Genomic DNA, 22,940 nt, shown 5'->3' with positions numbered 1-22,940 from the left:
CTCCTCCTCTTCCTCCCTGCTGTTATGAAACATCCTGATTCGTACCAAAGGTTTAGAATCTGTCGACATCCCATCAACACCAGCATTGATTTTATTAGCTACTATCACAATGTTGTATTTTACTCGACAGTCCCATTAAAACCTGAAAGATCCCAAAGCTCCTGCAGCTCGACCTTTGGTTCCTCAGGTCCAGGGAACCAAACTGAAGAAAAGGTCACTGTGCATCCAGAGGAGGAAAGGGTTCATCCTCTGGGGAAAAGGATGCACTCAGAGATTTTCGTATTAATCTGTTTATGGGGATTAAAAATCACTATCACTACTAATCGTTTCACCACGACGACTCTTAGACCACAGACTGTAAATAAAGATGGACGATGCATCATGCAAGTTTGCATTTAAACCAAAACTATGATGGAAATATTAATTAATTAGTTCTAAATTGAATATTCCCTCAATATCAAACATTAAATTCAGTCCTTTATGAGCCCTGTCAGCTCCCCCCCCCGACTCTCTGCATTGAGCTGACGATCCAGAGCCTCTAACGAGCTCTTCAGGAGAGTGAAGAGTAAAACTCATTTAAACAGATTCAATCTGCTGCCGTGAATAAAGCCTCTGTGTCACCACAACACCCGGCTCCTTGTCCCGGTGCCACCGAGGCCGGATCAGCTCCGAGCTGACACAGACTCCAGAGTCACTCTCACTGAGGGTTTCAGTTCTCTGATCTCAGACAGAACGAGGGGAGCATCAGCGTTCAGAGGCCGATCAGACGAGGAGCAGCAGAGTGAAGGAAGTGAAATGATCCCAGAATCCAAACATTCGTCCTCGAGGAATAACCGCCATGTTTTCAGGAATCTGCTGACGGCGTCTGAGTGTTTAGAGAATTCCAGTCGACTTGATAAGAAAGATCTTATTCTGTGATACTGATGTTTTCATTTGGAATCTCGAGAATTCACCTCCTGTTATTACCTCCTGCTTAACTCAGAACAGACCAGACAACATGAAACGTTGCACCCAGACATTGTGTGTTCAGCAAATAGCAAAAGTCATTCATTATATATTAATTATTATCTGAGAAATCAAGGAAAAACTAAACTCCTGCTTCGAATCTGCACTATACTAAGTGAATGTCTCCCTGATGCATCCCCCCAACACGTTTTGTGTTAATCCATCCAGCTGCTTTAGTTTCATTCTGCAAACACACAAATACAACTTCCTTGGCAGAGGCAGCAAGTTGAAAGCTTAAGATTGATGAAGACCAGGAGCCTGTTCATCCTGAATAAATCCATCAGGACTAAGTGTCACTACAGAAGAAAACCCTCTGACACAGACGTGGTCATTTATCACAGTGACCTTAACGGACACGAGAGGTCGGGGGTGGGGGGGGTGGGACGTAGGTTTGAGACCGGTGAGATTTCTGTGTCTGCATCTTTTTGAGACACATCCTGCTATTGAGACAAATCAGCTCAGTGAGACAGGAAACCTGCTGACGGGCCCTGAGCCTCCGTCAGGCTCTGCAGCTCAGTGCCTCCTGTCAGCCGGCACGTGGGCCTGGATTCTGACTCCATCCTTTATCCTGACTGCCGGGCTCGGGGAGAGTAGCTGCAGCTTTACCCTGCGTCAGCCTCCGTCCTTGAGGTAAACAGACTCTAGTGCTGGTTATGCAACGTGTTTAATGTCACCTCGGGCCTCTCTCTTTTCAGTCGGTGTACTTTCTTCTCTGCTGAGCAGGCGGAATGAAAACAAGAGATGTCAGGGGTGATGCCGGAGAGCAGCCTGAGAGTCTCTCTGAACGAGCTGATGTGTATCTGGAATGTTTTGAGTGTACGAAGCACCAGCGTATGAGTGGGCGTCCTCTGGGCTGTTGAATCCAGTGCAGGATCTTTACCACTGGTTCCTCACTTATCATTATATTCAAACATTCCAGGACCATTCCATTCCAGTCTATAAATCAGTCCATCCAACAGTTGTTGAGAATTTCAAAACACAAATTTGATCCAACCTGCAAAAATGCCACATTTTCTCAGATCAGGTTCATTGGAACAAAACGTTTCAGTACCAGTATCAACCCAACGTGACCCGAACACAGTTTGTCGACCGGGGACAGGAAGTGGAGTCCGGCTGAACGATCTGAAAAAGGAACGAGGTTCAAAGCTTGATTTCAGATCTGAGGCGAACAGACCAGATTTTGTTCAGTTAAAAATGATTTTGTGAAACTGTGTGAACAACATGTGTTGCTGTTGTGTTGTTGTCTGACCCGGCTCCACAGACAGCACTGGAGTTACATCATTAACAGAGTCAAGGCAGAATCATAAATGGAATTATGACAGAAATGAAATGGGTGTTTGTTGAACTGGTTTTCCATGACGGTGAAGATAACTCGGCCCAACAAACATCACATCTGATCTGTGATGTCTCATATCTGACCTACATGTAAAAGCATGTCATTTAATCATTGACTATAATTATGTTAAGTCTGGTTTCTCAGTATCGTTCCTAACTGAATCAAATGCTCTTTATGTTTGTCGCCTCCTTTAGGGACAGTGACCACAGTTGTACTGGGTCGAGAACAGAATTCATTTCCCAGAACAGTGATGACAGTCTGAGAACCTGTTGACCCGACTCACAGTCAGTGGTGCTGATGATCTTCTATCATGGTGGACGTCATCTCACATCCAGACGGGATCAGAGCTTTTTCTTGAAGTGAAGATGAGATGAATCCAAGTACTTCATCAGCTGAAGGCCGAGTTCCAATAAACCTCGAAGGTCGGCGCTCGGGATGAGGTCACAGAGGAACAACCCGAGTTGATAGTGTTCCAGTGGCACAGGAACAGTGTGTACGTTTGAACTGGTTTGAACAAAACCAGTGATTAATAACTAATCCTGACACTGAAGTGACAGGTCCACACACTGTGATTGGACAGATCTCTGCGCTGGGTAGAAGCATGAATTGGGCTTATTTTAAATCTGAAGACAAGGTCATCATTTACTTCAACTGTATGTTGTATGTCTTAAAACAACCCCCCCCCCCCCCCCCCCCCTTCATCATCGTGCTGAGGAGATAAGGAGTGAATTTAGTTTATGTGTGAACTATCCCTTTAAGCTGGTTCCACTGTATGATCATGTATCATACGTGTGATGTAGGTATGCTCCATAAATAAAATGTATTATTATTATTATTATTATTATTATTATTATAATAATAATAAGGAACTTTCTGTGCCTGATCCTCCATCTTGTTATAATGACGCGTCGCAGCTACGAGGCACTAATCACCCCCCCTACTGCTCAGAAGGGGGCGTTCCCTGGCGAGCAGATGTGCTGTGGTTCGATCCCCGGCTCATTGAGGAGAGAGACCGAGCCGAGGACACACGCCGCTGCCGCCTCCGCTGTGCCTCAGACCCGCTGGACTGCACCGGGATGGTCCCCTGCGGACAGCGGTGAAAGGAGACACTGTCCTCTCCGTCTGTCCACCGGGACACCGATGCGAGTGTCTTTGTTCGGCGGAGACATCTGTCCCTCATCCGCAGCATGGAGCAGCCGGAGCACCGGTCCGAGGAGGAGACGGAGTTCGAGGACGAGGAGGTGGACCCCAGAATCCAGGTCGGTCATCTCCAGGGGTTCTGATAGATTCTGATCTGCTGCACATCTGGATGCAGCTGCTGCTCCGGTGGACACGATGTGGTCCACACGTCCTGCACGTGCACGTGATGCGCTAATAACCAGATCCTCTGCAGGCTCGTGTGCTGATTGGCTCCAGCTCGGCTGTTCATGCACTCATCGTTATTAAATTTGCATATCTGTATTTAAACCATATGTATATATATTTATATATGAGGAGCAGTGAGAGAAACATCTGGATGGAAATGCGTGAATCTCAGCCACATGCACGTGAAGATGATTCTTTAATTAATCCGTTAATTGTTAGATGATGATTTGATAGAAAACCTTCGTTTCTGTCACACAACAAACACACAACATAATCAAAGTGTGTCAGGTTAATATATTGAGATGACTTGTTGTGTGTCTCCTGTCAGTTTGTTGTGTTGCTGCTTGTTAAAGTAGAAATGATCCAGTTGGACTTTAATGTGCTGACTCATCATCTGATCTGTGACGTTCTGTCATTTCACCTTTTTAAAGACCTGTCGACCTCAGATCAGTTTCAGTCGATTCAACCTTTAAAACACACGCGTGTGATGAGCAGCTACTTCCAGAAGAGGTTATTTCTCTTAACTCATGAAGTCTGGTCGATCTCCAGCTTCTCCTCTCACAGGATGTTCTGCTTCTCTGGCTCAGGTTCAAATGAATATGTATAAACTCTGCTGTGGAGAGATCAGTGGTGAATCTGCTGACTCAGCTTTCAGGCTTTTGGACGAGTCATCGAAGGCTTCACGGTTCAGTTCAGGTTCTGGACTCGGCTCTCGAGGACTCATGAATATTCAGTGAACTCATTTGGTTGAAAGAAGAAATTCATAAACAAACATTTGTTATGTTTAATACATTCAGGATATTGCCAGTCTTCCCTCCTTGTGATTCCAGGTTTCATATCGTGTCCCTCTCTCCTCCTCCTCCTTCATCCCTCTGTTATTCCCTCTCTTCCAGGGCGAGCTGGAGAAACTCAACCAGTCCACTGACGACATCAACAGATGCGAGACGGAGCTGGAGGTCAGTCTGTCCTCACTCGTGTGTGTGTTTGCAGGGTTCTCAGTGGGTTGGGTTGTTTGATCGCTGTGTGAGAACCTGAGCAGCAGAACCTCTTCTGCTCACCTGGAGAACCTGGAGAACCTGAGTGGACCTGTTCAGGAGATGCAGCAGTTTCCTCCCTGACCTTCGTCTCCAGGTCCGACTGTTTTGTAAAGTTTATGATTGGCTCTGTGTCAGCTGGTCTGAACACAGTCATGAGACACTCACCTGGGCCATCAGGGCCTGTTAACTTGCATAACTGTGCTTTGTGTCCCATTAAAAACCAGTAAACCAGCAGCTTCACACGCTGCTTTACTGGGGTCAACGTGCAAAGTCTTTTCTTTACGCAGAGGGAGAATTGTGCTTCGTGTCAGTCCGGCAGCTCGGGGGTTAATTTGTGTCATTACACGGTTTTGTTTTAAAGGATAAATCATTTTTTTTGCCGGAACAAGGTGGTGGATGAATCTGATTGATTGATTACTTTATGATTTATTTACCCTCCCAATCAAGCTTTGTCAAAACTACTGGAACAAAACTTGTGCTGGAACAAGAAAGAACCCATTACTCCTGCATGGAGGAATGTTTGCATCACTTTCTTTAACATTGGGATTTTGGACGTGTTTTGATTTCCCAGATAATAATTCAAGCATCTTAATAATTAAAAAATCCGACCTATTTAGAGGACTGATATCTGACTGTGAGCAATTTGGTGCCGCTTGATTGAATTAAAGGAAACTGTTGTGAGAGCTATTCTAGTTCTTGTTGTCGTTATATAAACTCTTATCAGGATCTAATTCTGTAATTCCTCCAAGATCTGCAGTGAGGATTGATTTCAACAGAGAAAAGGGACCCAGGTTAAACCAGTGGTGGTTCACCAGCAGCTGTGGTTCCAGTAGCAAAGGGAATTGGTTTTGAAAGCTCACAAATCAATCAGTCGCCTCTTAGCTGTGGTTTTCAGATGGATTGAGTCTCTCCTGTAGATTCAGAGACTTGTAGAATCAACACTGTGCTTTTTTAAACCTTGACAGATTTATGTTTCTGTGCCTTATGGCTCCTCTACAGTCAGAGGGATGGAACCCGGCTCCAGAACAGTAGAGAGCAAAGCCACTGGATGTTTGAACGTCTTTGAGATGTGGTGGGATTGAGATGTTTCTCCTCACAACAGAAACGACAATGACGTCAAACTAACAACAACAAACACTCTTGAACTTGTTCGTAACTGAGCTTAAAGGATTTGTTCCAAAGTTTAAAGAAGCAGAGGAACTGACACACAACTTCAAACATCTGTCAGTATCTGTTTGGTTCAAGCCCAACACAGGAATCAGTTTCTTCTGATACATGATGATGTGATACTGTTCTGCCTCGGTACTGAACTTCAGTCGGACGCCTCTAGATCTGAAAAGATAAATTCATGAACTGGATAATGATCAAGTGGAAACTATTGTTCTAATCACTTTATCCTCGTCGAAGTCATTTTCATGCAAAGACGCCAAAAATGATCCGGTTCCAATTTCTGAAAATGTGCTGAGTTAGTTGATGCTCATCAGAAAACGTGTGGTGGACTTGTTTTTCTGATATGAATCTAATAACCGACCGACTAATCGATACCAATCTCGACGATGGAACTGAGATATAAAATTATTATTCTATTTGAAGTCCATGAAAGCTGAATATTTATATCCTCCTTCATGTGTCATTAGTTTAACTTAGATAATAACCACGAGATCACAGAAGCATCGAGAAAAATAAATGTCTAAACTGAGCCGGGCCCCAAACATCGAGGTCTGCGTTGATCCATGGATTTAGAGACTCGTCACAAGACGACTAATCGAAGATGGAAATGATCTTCAGTTGCAGTTGACTAATCGAAGATGGAAATGATCTTCAGTTGCAGTTCCAGTCCTCTCAGTCTTAAGAACGAGGACAGAGACATCAGCGTCTGGCTGAAGGACACTTGAGGACAGATGCTCATCATCACGTGACCTTGACACCAGACATTCCTGAAAAACTCCATATTCTCTGTTTACTCCTCGTACGACCACATGAACACACAAAGGGCTTCGATCCTGTTTTAAATTACTATTTCCCTTTTTTAATATCAGTTTCAACCGAGCTTCCTTTTGTTCTGTTCTCACAGAGACATCAGCTGTGATGTCGTCAGACTGTTTGACCCATTGTCCACTCAGCTCGTGTGAGGCCTAGGAAGATGACAATGAGAGACATGATGGGGGGGGTGTTGTGGGGAATTCAGCCACGCAAAGAAGACAATGTACTTTGAAAGCAGCGATGCAGCTGACATTTCATTTAGCAGATAAGTCGTAGACGTGTTGACGAGGTGAAGTGCGTCAGTGGAGGACGGAGACGCTGAGACACACAGGAGGAGTTAGAGAAGCTGAGTTCAAACCCATAAGCAAGAAGCTGTCTGCAAACTGAGGCTCTGTTATTTTCAGTCACCGAGGACAGACAGTTTCATGACTCTCTTCTTCCCTTGAGACTGTGAGTCAGCACTTTACACCCCCGCTCACCTCTTAGTGATAAAACAGTTAGTGGATTGAGAAACGTTCAATAATCACGTCTCTAGGTCAATTCATCTGTTCAAGCTTCTCAAATGAAAACACAGAAATTGCTTTTGAGAGATTTGGATGTTAACTACAAAGTTACTCGGCCAAAGTGTGACTGGTTCATCCTCTGGGGACCATGCAAATTGGGGCAAAAATAAATCCCCCTCACAGTTGTTGAGAATCAGTTTCTGTTTGATGCTGCGACTGAAGCTAAAATGAGCATCGGATCAGTTTGATGCAGAAATGTGGACAGTGATAGATTTTTAATGTCTAGAGAAGATGGAGGGAGCGTGGACCTGTTTCTTTGAAGGAGCGATGGATGTAGAAAGAGAAGTTGAAGGACTTAAACTTTTCTATGAGCTTATGTGCAACTGAAATGTTCTGAAGTAAGAGAGCGTGCACGTTGTGAGGATGCACAGTTCAGTGCTTGTGTTCTTGTGCTTTGGACCAGTTGTGAACAGTGGTGATTAAATATAACCAGAGGAAAATGTCTTTGTGTGTTTAAGCAGAACAGAAGAACTTAAGTGAGTCACAAGCTTCTTCAAAGTTCCACATATTAAATATTGTTTTTAATCAGATGAAATCTAATTAAACCTTTTTAATCAAATCCAAACACAAAGTGGATTATCAACATCCTGGAGATGTTAACTTTTCATTCTTCTTTATCACATGAACACTTTACATCAGTAACACGGGGGAATCTGTGCTTTACAGTCACAGACATGTTAGAAACGACAGACTCTTTAACAACAGACAGACCAGGAGAAAAGCTGCTTCTCCTTTCAGATCTGTGATAAGAAGCAAATTAAAGTTGGCTCCGCTAGTTGGTTGAAAACATTCTCCAGTTGACATTTAACTGGTCTGGAAGTGAAAACAATAATAATCTGGACACAAACCGAGATGCCAGAAAGATAAATGAGTTAAAGAAATGAACATTATGTTTATTGAATGTTCTTCTAAGAACATGTACAGATTAATGGTTTGAATTACAGTATATTGTTCAGTCAGTTTTTTAATTTGATCACAGTGTACCTATTCATATACACGAGTTAATAAACTAACCAGAGGCCTACAGTAAGAACTCATCTTTGCAAAGTTAAAAGTCCTTCCCAGTCTGGAGTATGGAAGAAGCCCACTGGCCTCTAACTGGTAGATGAACTTGCTGGTGTCTGGATCGACTCATACAAACATATCCAGTCTTTGTCTTTGAGAGTTTTCTCCTCCGAGGAGTTAAAGTTTGAACCTGTGGTTAGAATCTAAAGTTGAATGGGACTGAAACCTGATTGGTCGACTTCAGGTGTCACATGAGTTTTAATTTCATTTCCTCAGCATCAAACACAAACTTTTGTCTCGGCTGTAATCAAGCTGGTTTTCCCCTTAAACTTAAGGGTTCTTTGTGCTCGACCTTATCTTCTAATAAAAGGACCTGGGACTGATGTCATATGTATACCCCCCCTCCCCCCCATTGAGTGTTGGAAGGAAGAGCAGGATTAATAATGAAAGATTCCCCAAGATCTTGTTTTTCCTCTGAGTCTCTTTCTTCTTGATCTGAGTAGATTCTGTTCCTCTCTGATCAGTTACCAGACCGTGATGAAGTGTCAGTCTGAGAAATCCCCTCTGACGAGTCGAGCTCTCTAACACGGAGCGAGCGGCGTGCGCGGCTCCAGATAACAGAATCATATCAGACACTAACTTTTCATAGGCGTTTAGAGCGGATTGGCTCTGGCTTCTCCTCTGTTGTATCAGGACGTTCTCATTAAGCTGTGTCAGCTTTCTCTGGAACATGATGTGAAAGTACTTCAGCAGATTATATTAAGTTTAATGGCTGGGAGTTAAAGTTATGTACAACTGCATTTTTGCGGTTTTATCTTGGAGTTATTGGGTTTTACTCTAGATTCTTGACCTGTGGCCTCTTGTGACTCATCGCTGAGGCAAGTTTCATTTCCACAACTTTACAAGCAGGGAGGTGATGGAGGTGAAGGGTCAGGAGCTGCAACGCCCGACCACAGATGAAGCAAGAGCTCATTCAGAAGTGAAATGTGAAATAAAATACTACAGATCAAATCAAGAAGAAACTTCTGATTGAACCTATCACCACTGGGAACAGGGCCCAGTGGGAAACCGTAACTGGCCTCATTCAGGTGGAGGTGTGCTCGTTTCAGGATTAAGGGGATTTATTGTTTTACTCTGTTTGTGTTGAATCAAAACCATCAAATCTCCTCATTAAGATAATAATTCATACATCAGACAGTACAGAAGGGGGTGGGGGGGGGGGGGGGGGGGTGGTGCAGGACAACACATCTCAACTTCCTCCCACTATCCAGAGATCTAGAAATATCCAGAATAAACAAACACTGCTTTCTTGCGTATTGGTGTTTTTTATTTTACTGAAAACATGAACTGAGCCTTTTCTCTCTGTCAATCAGGACTCGAGGCAGAAGTTCCGCTCCGTTCTGGTGGAGGCCACGGTGAAGCTGGATGAACTGGTGAAGAAGATTGGCAAAGCCGTGGAGGAGTCCAAGCCTTACTGGGAGGCGCGCCGGTTGGCCAGACAGGTCAGTGAGCAGGGACTCAAACCCACTGGGTCCACCCGACCCGTCTGTGGCTGGGTCGGTTCTGTCGGAACACGTGAGCTGGATCGATGGTCACATGGGACATCGGACTCGCTGCCTGATTCTGAGACGTTAAATCGATTAGAAGATTTTCATCTGATCCATCGGCCACTTGACTACAACATGTTCTCCTCTGGGGCTTGATGTGAAAATAGGATCTGCAGTTATTTATATAAATCAATTATTGAAGCATATAAACAAATTAGTTTAGGAATTAAACACAGTGACTGATATTTTCACTGCAGCTTATTGTTGGTGCAGAATTTAGCAGATTCCCTTTGATCCCTTGTTGGATCTTCAGAAACGAATGTTGAAGGACTTTGAAGACAGATCATTGAAATGCAATGTTTTGTGATCATTTTTCATATCAAATCTATGTAAATGTGTTTTTATTAAGTTGATACTAGGTCATTTGAAAACACTGGCTTTTTCATTCTGAGTTAAATCGAGTCGCCTCACAGGATGAAGGTTCCTGGTTCGGATCCCGGTTCGGCTGATGGAGTTTGCCTGTTCTCCTTGTGTCTGTGTGGGTTTTCTGTCGAGACTCTTGATTGACAGTTGGTGTGAATGTGGTTGTTTGTCCATGTTTCACATTATTGAAAAGATAATCTGGACTTTTTATTTGTCTTCTTCCCTGCGGGTGTTTTGCTTCCGTTCTTTCTTAATAACATTTGTCGACCTTTTTAAATGGAGAAAACATAATTTCCATGCTTGAAGTTTTCAGTCTGGTGGATCAGGACCAATGCAGAAATTGGGGCACAACTTAGAAATGGTATGAAAAGGAACTAGACAATCATTTGAGACCACAATCTCTGTTCCCCTTTTCACAAAGTGTGTGTCTGTGTGTAGACGGAGGAGGAGGCCGCCACCTGCTTGTCTCCATGTCCCTGCAGCTGTGAGAGCTCGGGCAGGGACGGCAGGGACAGACTTCACTGTGTCCGTCTCTCGTGGGAAGACCCTGTGTGCATGTGTTCACATCCACAGACACACACTCTGGAAGTGTCAGTGGGAATTCACCGTTTTCTGCTGAGATGCAGGCGATGGGGAAAGTTTCTGTGAAGCAACTTGAGTTCCTCTTTCTGAGATACAAGTTCTTTTCTTAACCTGTTGACACCGAAGGTTTCATAATCGTTCTTCCTTGTGTTTAATTTGAGCTTTGTCACAAAACTCAAACACTTTTGAGTCTCGTGAAAGATCCAAGACCTCTGTCTGTAGCATCTGGGCTCCTAGTGGGACTCAAACCCCCAACCCTGGTTTACAATCAACACAGATCTCTGGATTAATTGAGAATGAAGATGTGATGAGAGAATGAGAGTGTGGTCAGAGGATCTTTATAAAGAATCTTCCCCGTGGGTTCGGTGTGTTCAGCTTCTTGATCGTCACGTCCTGAGAGGAAGTGAGATGAGGATGTACAGCATGTGATTGGTTCACTTCCTCCCACCTGACCGCTCACCTGCGTCCCTGATCCACCTTGACTTTCACCTCCAGAGAACGGGTCTGGAACAACGTGGCAGAAGAGTTGATGCTTTATAAGAGGGCTCTTCTCAAAATGTCCCGTTATGTCTGAACTGTCTTTGTCTTCGTCTCTGGGCTCTCATCTGTTATTCAGACGTTTGCCTCACGTCCTGTTGTCAGGATCCTTTCGTGTGAAATACATTCACACCCCTGCTTTAGGTATTTGTTGTTGTTGAGTTTGAGGAAGCTCCTAACTTACTCTGCACCCAGTTCTAGGTTTCAAACCACGGGCTTTAAACCCACAGCCACCTGTTCTAGTTCTATGAACTATGAAATCATTTTCCATCTGATGCATCAATCCCTCGTTCTGATTCAAAAGCCTCTTTGTTATGCTTCATATCAACGCTGAAGGATAAATGTCAGTTTGGTTAATCTGACCTTTTCACTTCTAGTCTCTCTCTGCCCCCCCCACACCTTAGTGCTTTGTTTCCCTTCTCTCTGATTGGTGCAGACTGCAGTGGAGCTTCTATCAGTTCTCTGGGGTAATCTTGCAAAGTTAAGGACAAGGTTTTTCTGCAAATCTGCAAAGGAACATTCTGAATGGGGGAGTTTTTGTTTTGCTTCACAGTGGAGATCAGTTGAGTTCAGGATCACATAATAAGGACGAGGCCAAAAACAGCCGTAATGATCATCTTACTTCCCCTCAGGTGCCCTCACCCTCCAGGTCCTTTCTTTTTAAAACTAATTTGAGCGAATTAGCGATGATCAGATGATAATCGACGTCTTTCTCTGACCGAACCATTTGGTCTCATATCCCAGTCAGGGAATCTATCATCGTCTGGTTCTCTTCTTGTTTCCATCTCAGCTGCCCCCTCAAGGCTTTTGGGTCTTTTCCAAGAAGGTACGATATCTTGACTCCCTGCAGCTTTGGAGACTTTGAAGAGAGGTCCTTGGAACAGAAATAGAAAAGCAGTAAACAAGTAAACGTTTGTTGGCGGCTGTGAAAGTTTCTTTCTTGTCGACCACAGTGTCTTTAACAAAGCTGTTATCAGGGGGGGGGGGGGGGGGGGCTTCCAAATAGTCGCAGACACAATTAGACAAACTCACTCAAATCGTCTTGATGTCAGTTATTTTAATGATTTGCTATAAATATCCCAGATTGAAGACACACTGCGTCTCTTTGTCCCGGCCTCGTGTCGTCTTCCACCAGTTGTTTGTGTTCTGACTTTGTTCCCTCTGTGGATGTTGTATCCTCCTGTTTTCTGACTTTGTGTCGTTCCTGAACTTTTCCTTGTGTTCTCACTGTGTCCTTGTCTGTTTGTAAAACTCCCCCCCCCCCCCGCTCTCCCATGCACTGGGATTAGAAACACATTATTTGCTGGAGCAGATAAGCGGCCGGCGGCTCCCTGGGAGCGGCTGCTGGAGACAAACGACTCGGTTTGACCTCGACTCCAGATAGAAGATAAACTGCAGACGTTTAACTCTGAGGACGTTGGATAATCTACATTTCTATATCTCGCTGGCAGCTAGTCACTCCTAAGTGCGTCATTGCGGGGGAGAACTAACAGGGTTTCTCCTGCTGGGTTTGACCGAGGTCTTTATCCAGGTTTTATTTAAAGTTTCTATCGGCTTCTATCAGGCTAACATTCTGCTCACACTCATTTTCACGTGGGGAGAGTTTTATACTTTTTGCAGGAACAGCTCAGATCTGGTAAAACAACTTGTAAATGTTCCAATCAGCCGAGTCTCCTTCTGGTCTGTTCACCTCCTTCGTCCTCTGCACTGGACTCTCTGGGTCTGTGGTCATCAGAGGTCAGGGCTGCCCATGTGTGTTTTTTAATTGATAAACTTTGACACACACACATTCTACTATTGAACGAAGCCCAAACCCTGTGAATCAACAGAGTAAATCCAGAGATTCTGTTGATTTCATTAAATAGAACGTATCTGCTGTGTGACCTCAGACAGGTCTTTCTCTCAAGGATGAACTAAAAGATAAATGAATGTTTTAAGATAAAAGTGTCTCCAGCCGTTGACTTCATGGCTCTAAGCTCTTTACCCACTGGTCTCACACGAGCTGGTGGAAGCACTCGACCTCAGAGGAAGTGGGTCAGGGTGACAAGGCTGAAAAGGCTCAAGCGAGTGTGCGAGTGCACGTTGACACATCTCTAAGTTCTGACTCCAGTGAGACCGAGCGATGCATCTGAAGTTCAACTTTCAGCAGAAGGTTGTTTTTTTAAAACATCATGAAATATGCACCAGCCTCTTTTCATTCCTCTCCAGTCTGAGCTGCAGATGGAAGTGAGGGTGTCGGATTTCCTCGCACACTATCAGCTGTCGGATTGCAACACAACAACACACACTCACGGATCCTGACTGCGGAGGAAATTAAACTCTTCATCATCTTCATCGCTGTTATATTTAAAACCATTGACACATTAACGACTTCCCTTGAATCCAGGAGATTGTGTGTTTGATCATTCGGAGCTGCTCCAATTGTCCTTCGAGGTTTTTCTGTTTTATGAGCGTCAGAGCTGCAGTGGACCCCCCCCCCCCCCCATGTCTCTGCAGGTCGGCTGGGGGCTGCAGAGAAACAGGAGAGGTGGTGGAGGGAGTGTCAGTTTTAAAGACAGAAAGTTCATGCACAGGATTTAGAAGCAGATTCAAATGCAGCCTCTCCCAGAGTGAGGAGGTGTCATGACTCAGCAGTTTGCAGATCAACACAACTTGTGTGAATTCAACCTTTTAACTGTAAATAAAGATCCACGTCCACGTCCTCCCTTTGAGCAGACATGGAGCCCAAATGTCTTTACTGCTGACACCATCATTTTGTATGTTTTTCCACATTTCCACATTAAATCCAGATTATTATATAATGTAAAATATTTAGATCTGAACAGAGGACAAGCTGCTAGGATTTGGGGAATTAAATAAAAACTGGCATAAAGTATATCAGATGCTGGAAGAGGAAGAGGAAAAATATCACATATCAATTCAGAACATTTCCAAACACTTCAATGTTTCGTTAAGTCCCAGATTTAATATCACATGGTATCAAATGTGTTCTTTTTCTGGGGGGGGTTGACTTTAAGCTTCACCACCTCCTACGTGTCGTGCTCATGACGGAGGCCTGAGTTTGAACAGATGTCAGATTAGTGGGACGAGGGGGGGGGGGGGGGTGATGAGGAAATCCCCGGCTGTGGAGACGATGAAATGCTCGAGTTGCAGACGAGAGATTTTCTGCTGGAGGGAAAGAAACAGGATGAAGTGAGAGGAGGAGAAAGATTAAAGCTGCTGTAATGGACGAGAGGGTTTTGACTCAGTGTTCTTGGTGAAAACTAAAACCTGAGCCGCGGGGAGGAAGTGTTGATTTCAGAAGGTTTTGGCTCTAGAGCTCAAACCCTTACCGACGCCCCACAGCCTCCTTCTGACAGCACATCTAAATTCACTGGATCTAACTTTATCTGGATCCATGAATTATTCTCTGAGGAATCATCGAGAACATCACATGACTCTGAAGACTCCTCCTCTCAGTCTCTTTTACCTTCTTATCACTTCTCTCCTTGTTGCTTGTTCTTCTCCTCCTTTCATGTCCTCCTCCCTCTCTTTCTGTCTCCACCTCCTCCTGCTGGAGGCAGCGCACGTCAGTGATGCTGATGGATGAACAGATGTGGACGGAGGGATGGAGGGATTGGAGGATTCAGGGGAGGAGGGGTGGAGGAAGCGGCTGTAAGGTCAAAGCCATCTGGTTTTGAGTCTGTGTGTGTGTGTGTGTTTATGTGTGTGTGTGTGTGTGTCTGTGTGTGTGTGGTTTGTGACCGTTGCATAACATCTCTGGCACTCGTCACCGGAGCAGCTCTGACACTTTGGAATATGGATTTAACTTCACATCACAGAATGTGACTAAAATGTGTTATTCATATTACAATGTGACATAATTAACACATAAACACAAATGATGACACATTTGTTAAAATTAGACCGTAGATGTGGAAGTTGGTTTCTTATTCTCTTCACACGGCTTCGGTCACGTTGGTTCAAAGAAGCTTTGTGGAAGGTTTTCATTAGAATCCATCTCATGTGTCTGTGTCTCACTGGCTTCACTTCGGTTAACGTGAAGTTTTCAGATGATTAAACATCTTCATTCGGTTCTTTCATCTCTGCAGCAGAAGCTCTCCTGGGTCGTGGTGAATGTTCAGCAGTTTGTGTTTCATTAGATTTCACTAACTGCTCCTGTGTAGAAGCTGTGAATGTGATTTGCTCTTTGGGTGAAGCTCCAGCTCCACTCGTCTCAACCTGTGAGTGTTTGCTTCTCTCTGAGCATCACAGCACGTCCTCCTGGGCCGGGACAGATCTGGGTTAATTTGTCTGTTGAAGAGCGTGAAGCGGACATCACAGGCGGGGCGGGGGGGGGCTCCTCCCTGCTGCGGGTTCAACCCTCAACCTCCCTCAGAACCGTATCTAGGCCAGACCTGGTCCACTCATCCCTCTCGCGACATGGAATGTGGGTTTGCTTGAAGGCTGGGGTCAGTCTGGGCCTTGTGCAGGAGAAAGGAAGCTGTGTTTACAGCGGCTGCACGGAATCAGACCGCCGGCTTTAATGGTCGTTACCGTCCCAGATGGAGCTCTGGCTTCGGACCATTATCAGATTTTCAAGTAAAATTGGTAAAATCAGGTCATGTTGATAACAGATACTGCTCCTCCTCATCCTGCTCCTCCTCCTGCTGCTCCTCCTCCTCCTCTTCCTCCTCCTCCTCCTCCTGTGTTGGAGACAAACAGGGCCCTGATGACAGCAGTGGATTCCTGTCATTCCCTGACGTCTGGCTGTCTGAATTACAAGTTCAAGATATTTAGTTATTTTTAAAAACATGTGAAGCCGTAGCAGAACAAGTTAACATCTGAAGAGCTGCTGCAGTGAAACACTAAGATCTCCTCTTCAAACCTTCTCAGTTTCTAACAAAGCTTCGTCATCCTGTGTATTTTCATGTAATGCTCTTATTGTGTTATCCTGTTGTGAAGCACTTTGACTGAAACATTAACACAGAAGATCAAACAGACGTGATCCGTTCAGAACTTTCCAGTTTAAAAATCGCTCGGACAAACTTCCCTGCAAAGTGAAAACACTTTTTCACGGTGACCTGGTTTTATGAGTGAAAGCGAAAGATGCAAAAATAAAAACGCACTTGATTTGAAGCGTGTCGACACTTCACTGAACAACTGAAGCTCAACAACAGACGAGAAACTAAGTACAGCAGGAAACTAAAGGCTTTAATTCTTTCACTTTTCTCTTTGTTCTACTTTATTTCTGCTGCCTGCTCGGCTGCGGGGATGGGGGGGGGGGGGGGGGAAGAAGAAGAAGATGAAAACGTGAGAGAGACGAAAGGAAGAGAAATGGAAAAACAAAAGATTAAAGTGTCCGTCACGGTGTCAATAAGCACGACAGGGACAGTTAGTTCAGAATGTTTCAGTCACTGAAGTTACACAATGACCCATGTGAGCTTTTTACAGACGTGTTCAGATGATTTATCTAATCGGAAATATTTATTTATTAGTGAGTTGTTTTTCCTCTCTCTCTCTCTTGTTATCCACCCGTCTCTTCCTTTTTCTCGTCCTCTCTTTACCCGTTTGTCTCCTTCCATCCGTCTCCTGCTTTCCTCTCATCTCTCCCTGTTTGTCTCTTTCTATAAACCTCTTCATCCCTCGCTCCCTCTCTCCTCCTCGTTTGCTTGCAGCCTCTTGATCGCCCCCGAGCTGAGTCTCCGGAGAGGAGTCTGATGAGTTGAGGAACTCGGAGCTTTACAGACCTGAGCTGAGAGTCTCTGGGAGGAAAAAGCATTTTGCTTCTACAGGAGCTTCAATTATTCACGAGTCGGTTGAACAGAGAGAACATGTTGTGTTAACTTGTTAGAGACTGAAGGAGGAGGAGTTACACACAGTTTGGATTTAACTGGGTCAAGTTCACATTTTATTTATTTGTTATTAACACAGAATATATTGAGACCAGCTTTTTAAAAAGCACCTAGCAGCAGACGCGTTTCACTTTTACTGTTAGGAAATTTCAAAGCTGGGTTTCTACTTTCTCTCGGGAAGCAAATTCATTTTATTTCTAATTCTTTCTGTCGTGAACGCTGTCACAGAAGACGTGAGACTGAAGGACACATTAGACTGAAGGACACATGGCGTCCTGCAGCGGCGTGGAGCACAGAGACGATCACATGACTGCAACAAGGCCGAGGTTGTGTGTGTCGTGGTGTTTTTGGCGCGTTGTCGACCGTCGATAACGACATTACAGTGAGCATGATGTCAGAGCAGCTGCAGACTGAAGCCGACCTGTTTTCATCAGTTACACACAAGTACACATTCTCCCATTCACTTACATTTAAAGTGTGATGGTTCTGTGTGTGTGTCTCTGGTTGTAAATCAAAATACAATGATGAGACTTTCAGTAAAGATATATATTAATAATTAGTTCTGCTTTGTATTGATTCACAGAAATGTCTTTAACAACTTCTGTGCTTTAATCTATAAAATGAAAACGTGTAAATCAGCTGATGTTTCCAAACTTTCTGACTTTAAGCTTCATTTTGTGGAATGAACTGATTTAATATTCAGTGAAGCTGCTTCACACAGATCTGTGGTTCTTTAAAGTTCTCTCGGTCCATGTGGGTTTATTTCTTTTTGAGCTTTTTGCTTCTGAACACTTGAGAAAAGCTCGACCGGCCCCGAAGCCGAGAAGCAGAGAAACAGAGAAACAGATCTGGGATCTGGTTTGAAGCGTCGGTGATGATTCATCACTTTCATGCTCGACTTCCCGTCCTTTTGATTTTCAGTCTCACATCGATTCTCTCAAAGCTCCTTGTCCGGAGTTGAAGTCAGTGTCGTCAGCTCCAGACTCTACAACACAGGGGGGGGGGGTTAGACATCAATTCAGAGGCTGAAAGATATGTTGAATATAAAGAAACCTGAAGACCAACATGAATCCAGCTGCTTCGTGTTCCTCAAACCAAAGGACCAGTCGTTCAGTCAGGTGATCACTCGGGTTGATGACGCCTCTCTGTCCTCCAGGCGCAGCTGGAAGCCCAGAAGACCACGCAGGACTTCCAGAGGGCCACCGAGGTCCTGAGGGCGGCCAAGGAGACCATCTCCCTGGCCGAGCAGAGGCTCCTGGAGGAGGACAACCGGCAGTTTGATTCCGCCTGGCAGGAGATGCTGAACCACGCCACCCAGCGGGTGAGGGGCCAGAAACAGACCTTCATCATATTAACAAACCTGTGACCTTCTACTGTTTGTGTTTCTTAATGTGTCAGAGAGTTGATATGTTTCATCTGACAGTGAGTTCTGATTGGCTGTCACAGGTGATGGAGGCGGAGCTTACTAAGACGAGGAGTGAGCAGCTTCACAAGGAGACGGCGGAAAAATACACGACTGCGATTGGTCGCATGAAGCAGCTGGAGAAGAAACTCAAACGCACCATCAACAAGTCCAAGTAAGAGCCGCCGCTTTAAAATGGCCGCCGCTGTAACGGCTTGACGGAGAGAACGAGGTCGAGTGGATTAGAGTCAGAAGTGATTTCATTTCTATATGAATCCAGAGAGATCAGCGCTGCCTCGTGTGGCCTCAGCAGGGAGTGCATGTTGCCCTGGTGCTGCTGGTTTCTGGGTTATGATGTATTTGTCCCTCTGATCTAATCTCTTCTCTTTCTCTCCTGACCCCTGCTCCTCCTCCTCCTCCTCCTCCTCCTCCTCAGGCCCTACTTTGAGATGAAGGCCAAGTACTACCTGCAGCTGGAGGTACGTGAAGCTGCTGGACTCTGACTTCACCAGAAACACCAGCTGCTTTCAGATCAGTGTGTTTCTGTCTGTGACGTCATCGTGATCCTCCTCCCTCTTCTCCCTCTTCTCTCTCTCTCTCTCTCTCTCTCTCTCTCTCTCCTCCAGAACCTGAAGAAGAACGTGGACGAGCGACAGGCCAAGCTGTCTCAGGCCAAAGGCGAGTACAAGGCGGCCCTCAGGAACCTGGAGAAGATCTCTGATGAGATCCACGAGCGGCGGCGGAGCTGCGCCATGGGCCCGCGGGGCCGAGGCGTGGGCGCTGAGGGCGACAGCGTGTCGGGGGAGGACATCTCCAGCTTCAAGATGGAGTCTGATGGGATCTCCAGTGAGTGCAGTGTCTCTCTCAGGTGTTGGTTTCCTGAACCCGCTGCTCGTCGAGTTTGAAGGACAATCGACTCTTTGAAAGATAAACAGCTGAATATACAGTTTTATTTCTGGAGGAGAATCTGATTCTGTAAACTTGTTATTCATCAGTCTGGAGGAGGGAAGCAGATCAGAGCTCCAGCTCCTGTGAAGCTGAGATTCACACTCGAGACTCAAAGAGCAGAACTTTAACTCATCAGAGGAAACACAACCAGCTCCTTGTCTGGTTCTCTGAATTCCTGGTTGTGATTCTTGGAAAGTTTGTTAAAGGACTTCAGAGGAAACTCAGTTACAGAATCACAGCCGAGTTTAATTGAGTTGAATTTGAACTATTTGTTCCTCAAGTTGAAGCGTCTGTGATTCGGTGGCAGAGAGAACTCGAGGATCTGAGCCTGAGAAAAACAATCTGATAAATAAATCACCAGTCGGACGCTTGAGAAACTGAACAGAGCAAAGAAGTGAAAAGGATTTGAACTGGGAGAAAACACAGAAGCTTCAGGACACTGGGAGGAACATTCAGAAAATACAAAGAAAACAAACAAGAACAAAGAAATCGCCTCCAGACAAAGTTTCCTCTAAAGTTAAAACCTTAACAACACAGAATTGTTTGATCACTGTTTGCTCGTAAATTTCTTCTCCACATCTTTCTCTCTTTTGTTTCTGTTCATTCTCTCATTTCATTCTTCTTCTTTCTTTTCTCCTACTTCCTTCCTTCCCTCTCTACATCGCCACCTTCTTGTTTCCTTTCCTTCCTCCCTCTGTCCCTCTTTCTTTCCTTCCTTCCCTTTCTTCTTTCTCATCTCATTTCACCTCCTTGCCTTCTCTAAACTCCGCCTTCTTTCTGACTCCTCCCCTCTGCAGTGGCGTCGGTGTGTTTCGATGATGACCCGTGCGGGGGGGCCGGCGGCGGCGTCCTGTCTGAAGAAGACTCAGAGACACAGTCCACTTACAGCCTGGGTTCAACTCCCAGCAGCCCACAGGATCTGATGGCGCCCTGCCCCTTCGCCAGCTCCTCCTCTTCCTCGTGCACCTCCTCCTCCTCCTCCTCCGACTCCCCATCACCGACGCCCTCCTCCTCCTCCTCCTCCCCTGCTCCTCCCTCCAGGCCCAGCAGTCTGGATCTTCCCAGCACCGTGTCGCTGTCGGACTTCAGCCTCATCTCTCCGGTGCTCGGGCCGCGCAGCGAGTGCAGCGGGGCGTCGTCGCCCGAGTGCGACTCGGAGAGAGGTGAGTGACAGGAAGAGACCGGGGGGGGGGGGCAGGTCTCTATCTACTACTCACAACCTCAGGCGTTAAATACAAAGTTGATGGAGCAATATTACACAAAGCATCAACAGCAAAGGAAGTGTGGGGGGGGGGGAGAAGAGCTGAAGCTGGATCCCAGGGAGTCTGAGCTTGTGTTTGAGAACAGAGTCTTTGGATGAACTCGATGAGTCAAAGTGAGTAGAGCTGCTCCACAAAGAGAAAAGCACCTGATGTGAAACGAGTCCACCTGAGACTCAGCAGAGAGAAACAGACTCGGGGCGGGGGGGGGGTGGACGATGTCTCAGAATCTATTTCCAGTTGGACGCTCGCAGCTGCTCCAGCAGAGGGAGGGAGGATTAGTCAAAGTGACAGCCAGCCCGAGATGAAACCTGCTCCAGATCAGCTGCTGCACCGGGTTCCTCTGGTGCTCATCAGTGTGCTTTCACTTTTCATTTCAGCCACAAACACTATATTTATTATTATTATTATTATAAGTGTTGATACATTTCACTGGATTGAAAAACCCCTGGTCCCATCAAACCTTTCAATATCCAGAGTTTCAGCAGCGATGCTCAACATTTGTTTTGTTGCTGCAAATCTTCATATTGAGATTTTATTTATGAAAAATCATAAAGTTCAGTAAATCATTCAAACTTGTATATAAACAGAAATAAAGAAAATCTTTTGTAAACGTAGATAAAGAATAAAATCTTTAGTGCAGATAAACCAGGTAGGATGAACACAAAGTTTTCTAACTTCACTCTGCACAACAAACTGTTTATGAAACGCTCTGAGGTTTATTGAAGAAGTGATTGAGGAAAACTCATAACTTAGAGAGCAAGAGAACAAATGTCCTCTTGCATTGAGTCCATAATAAACGCTGGCAGCTGTATTAACAGTTGGTTGAATTGCAGGTGACCGAGCAGAAGGTGCAGAGAGGGAACTGGACAACGCTCCCGTCAACAACAACAACAGCAGCAGCATCAGTTCGCTTCCCGCCACCAGGAAACCCTTCAGCCTGGAATCACGCTTCAGCTTCCTCAACCTGCGCCGCCCTCGCCCCCCCGACAGCACCAAGAAATCAGACGTCTGTTCCCAGAAGGTCGAGCCGTCTGGGTTCAAGGTCAAATGAGTCTGAGACACAGAGAGAGAGAGAGAGAGAGAGAACTCGACTGATTCTGACCGAACGATAAACGATTACGAGCCGGAACTCCTCCTCGTTGGGATTGTGTTGGCGATGGACTAGAGATTATTGTTTGTGTTATTTTGTCACCTTGCAGCTGAAGACCTGAGGATCAGGGTTTGGAGTTCGATGGCTGTTCCTCCACAGAGGAGACGTTCTGCTTGGTTCTGCAGAACCTGGAGAAGTTCATTAAAACCAGTTGGACGGTTCCTCCTCATGTGATCTGTCGTATCGTCCTGAAGTTTGTGTGAATTGTTCGGGCTTCGCTGTCGTGATCCTTCAAGTGTCAAATCTGCTCAGCTGCAGATAAAAGTATAAATACACATGAATCTGATTGTGATTGAGTAACTTTTACTTCAAGTCACTCGACTCAGCACAGACGAGCAGTAAATACACAATGAGATCTGATCTGAGACCAAAAGAAACAACACACAACTTTTATTAACAGATAATTAATCACAGCAACATCAGCTGTGATATAAGTTGATGTTGAATTAATATTTAATTTAATGCTGTTTTTAAATGCTGAATAGTGGGACTTCAAAGTAAAAGTGTTACCTGTTGTGACTCAGCTGAAAATGTGTGTTGCTTCCTCTCGGCTTTAAAGCGACGTCATGTGACTTCTGTGTCTCTTACAAAAGAAAAGTTGAATTCATAATAAATAAAACTGCATCTTATTTAAATCAGTCACCTCTGGAGCTCGGCTGCAGCAGCGTCTTTGGCTGAAGTTTGCTCGTGTGCGTTGTTGACGTGTTGTGTAACTTCTGAAACACGACATGTTGTAACATTTCTTCTTTTTACGAATGAAAAGTTAAATTAATAAAAAATAAAACACTCTGGTGCGTGTGGGTCATGTTCTCAGACGTTAGCAAACTGTAACCGACTCAGAACTCAGCTGCTGTTGCACTGTTTTATCATAAAACCTTTTTAATGAGTTATTAAAATACTTTGCCGACTCTGGCTTCAAATGCTGAATATTGATATGGGATATTGAGGTTTCATTTCTGTA

The 22,940-nt window shown here is 45.0% G+C and overlaps 1 protein-coding gene across 1 annotated transcript; it reads left to right on the top strand.

Annotated features, from left to right (window-relative positions):
* Positions 1 to 3,347: 3,347 nt before the first annotated feature.
* Positions 3,348 to 22,767, top strand: sh3bp5b (SH3-domain binding protein 5b (BTK-associated)). The gene is made up of 9 exons (XM_053431552.1): positions 3,348 to 3,600; positions 4,600 to 4,662; positions 9,668 to 9,796; positions 18,374 to 18,538; positions 18,664 to 18,794; positions 19,056 to 19,098; positions 19,246 to 19,465; positions 20,365 to 20,730; positions 21,663 to 22,767. Exons 1-9 carry the CDS (start codon positions 3,529 to 3,531, stop codon positions 21,878 to 21,880), a joined length of 1,407 nt encoding a protein of 468 aa, XP_053287527.1. The 5' UTR covers positions 3,348 to 3,528; the 3' UTR covers positions 21,881 to 22,767.
* Positions 22,768 to 22,940: the final 173 nt, after the last annotated feature.

This window comes from Pleuronectes platessa, chromosome 10 (assembly GCF_947347685.1).
Source record: "Pleuronectes platessa chromosome 10, fPlePla1.1, whole genome shotgun sequence".
NCBI lineage: Eukaryota > Metazoa > Chordata > Actinopteri > Pleuronectiformes > Pleuronectidae > Pleuronectes > Pleuronectes platessa.
Note: the sequence above shows the minus strand (reverse complement) of the source record. Positions and strands in the feature narration are given on the sequence as shown.

Bases quoted from the DNA above. Each gene is read 5' to 3' on its own strand.
- sh3bp5b (XM_053431552.1), top strand. From the start codon at position 3,529: ATGGAGCAGCCGGAGCACCGGTCCGAGGAGGAGACGGAGTTCGAGGAC. The intron at 18,795-19,055 runs GTAAGAGCCGCC...CCTCCTCCTCAG, and splicing joins CGCACCATCAACAAGTCCAA to GCCCTACTTTGAGATGAAGG. The intron at 19,466-20,364 runs GTGAGTGCAGTG...TCCCCTCTGCAG, and splicing joins GGAGTCTGATGGGATCTCCA to TGGCGTCGGTGTGTTTCGAT.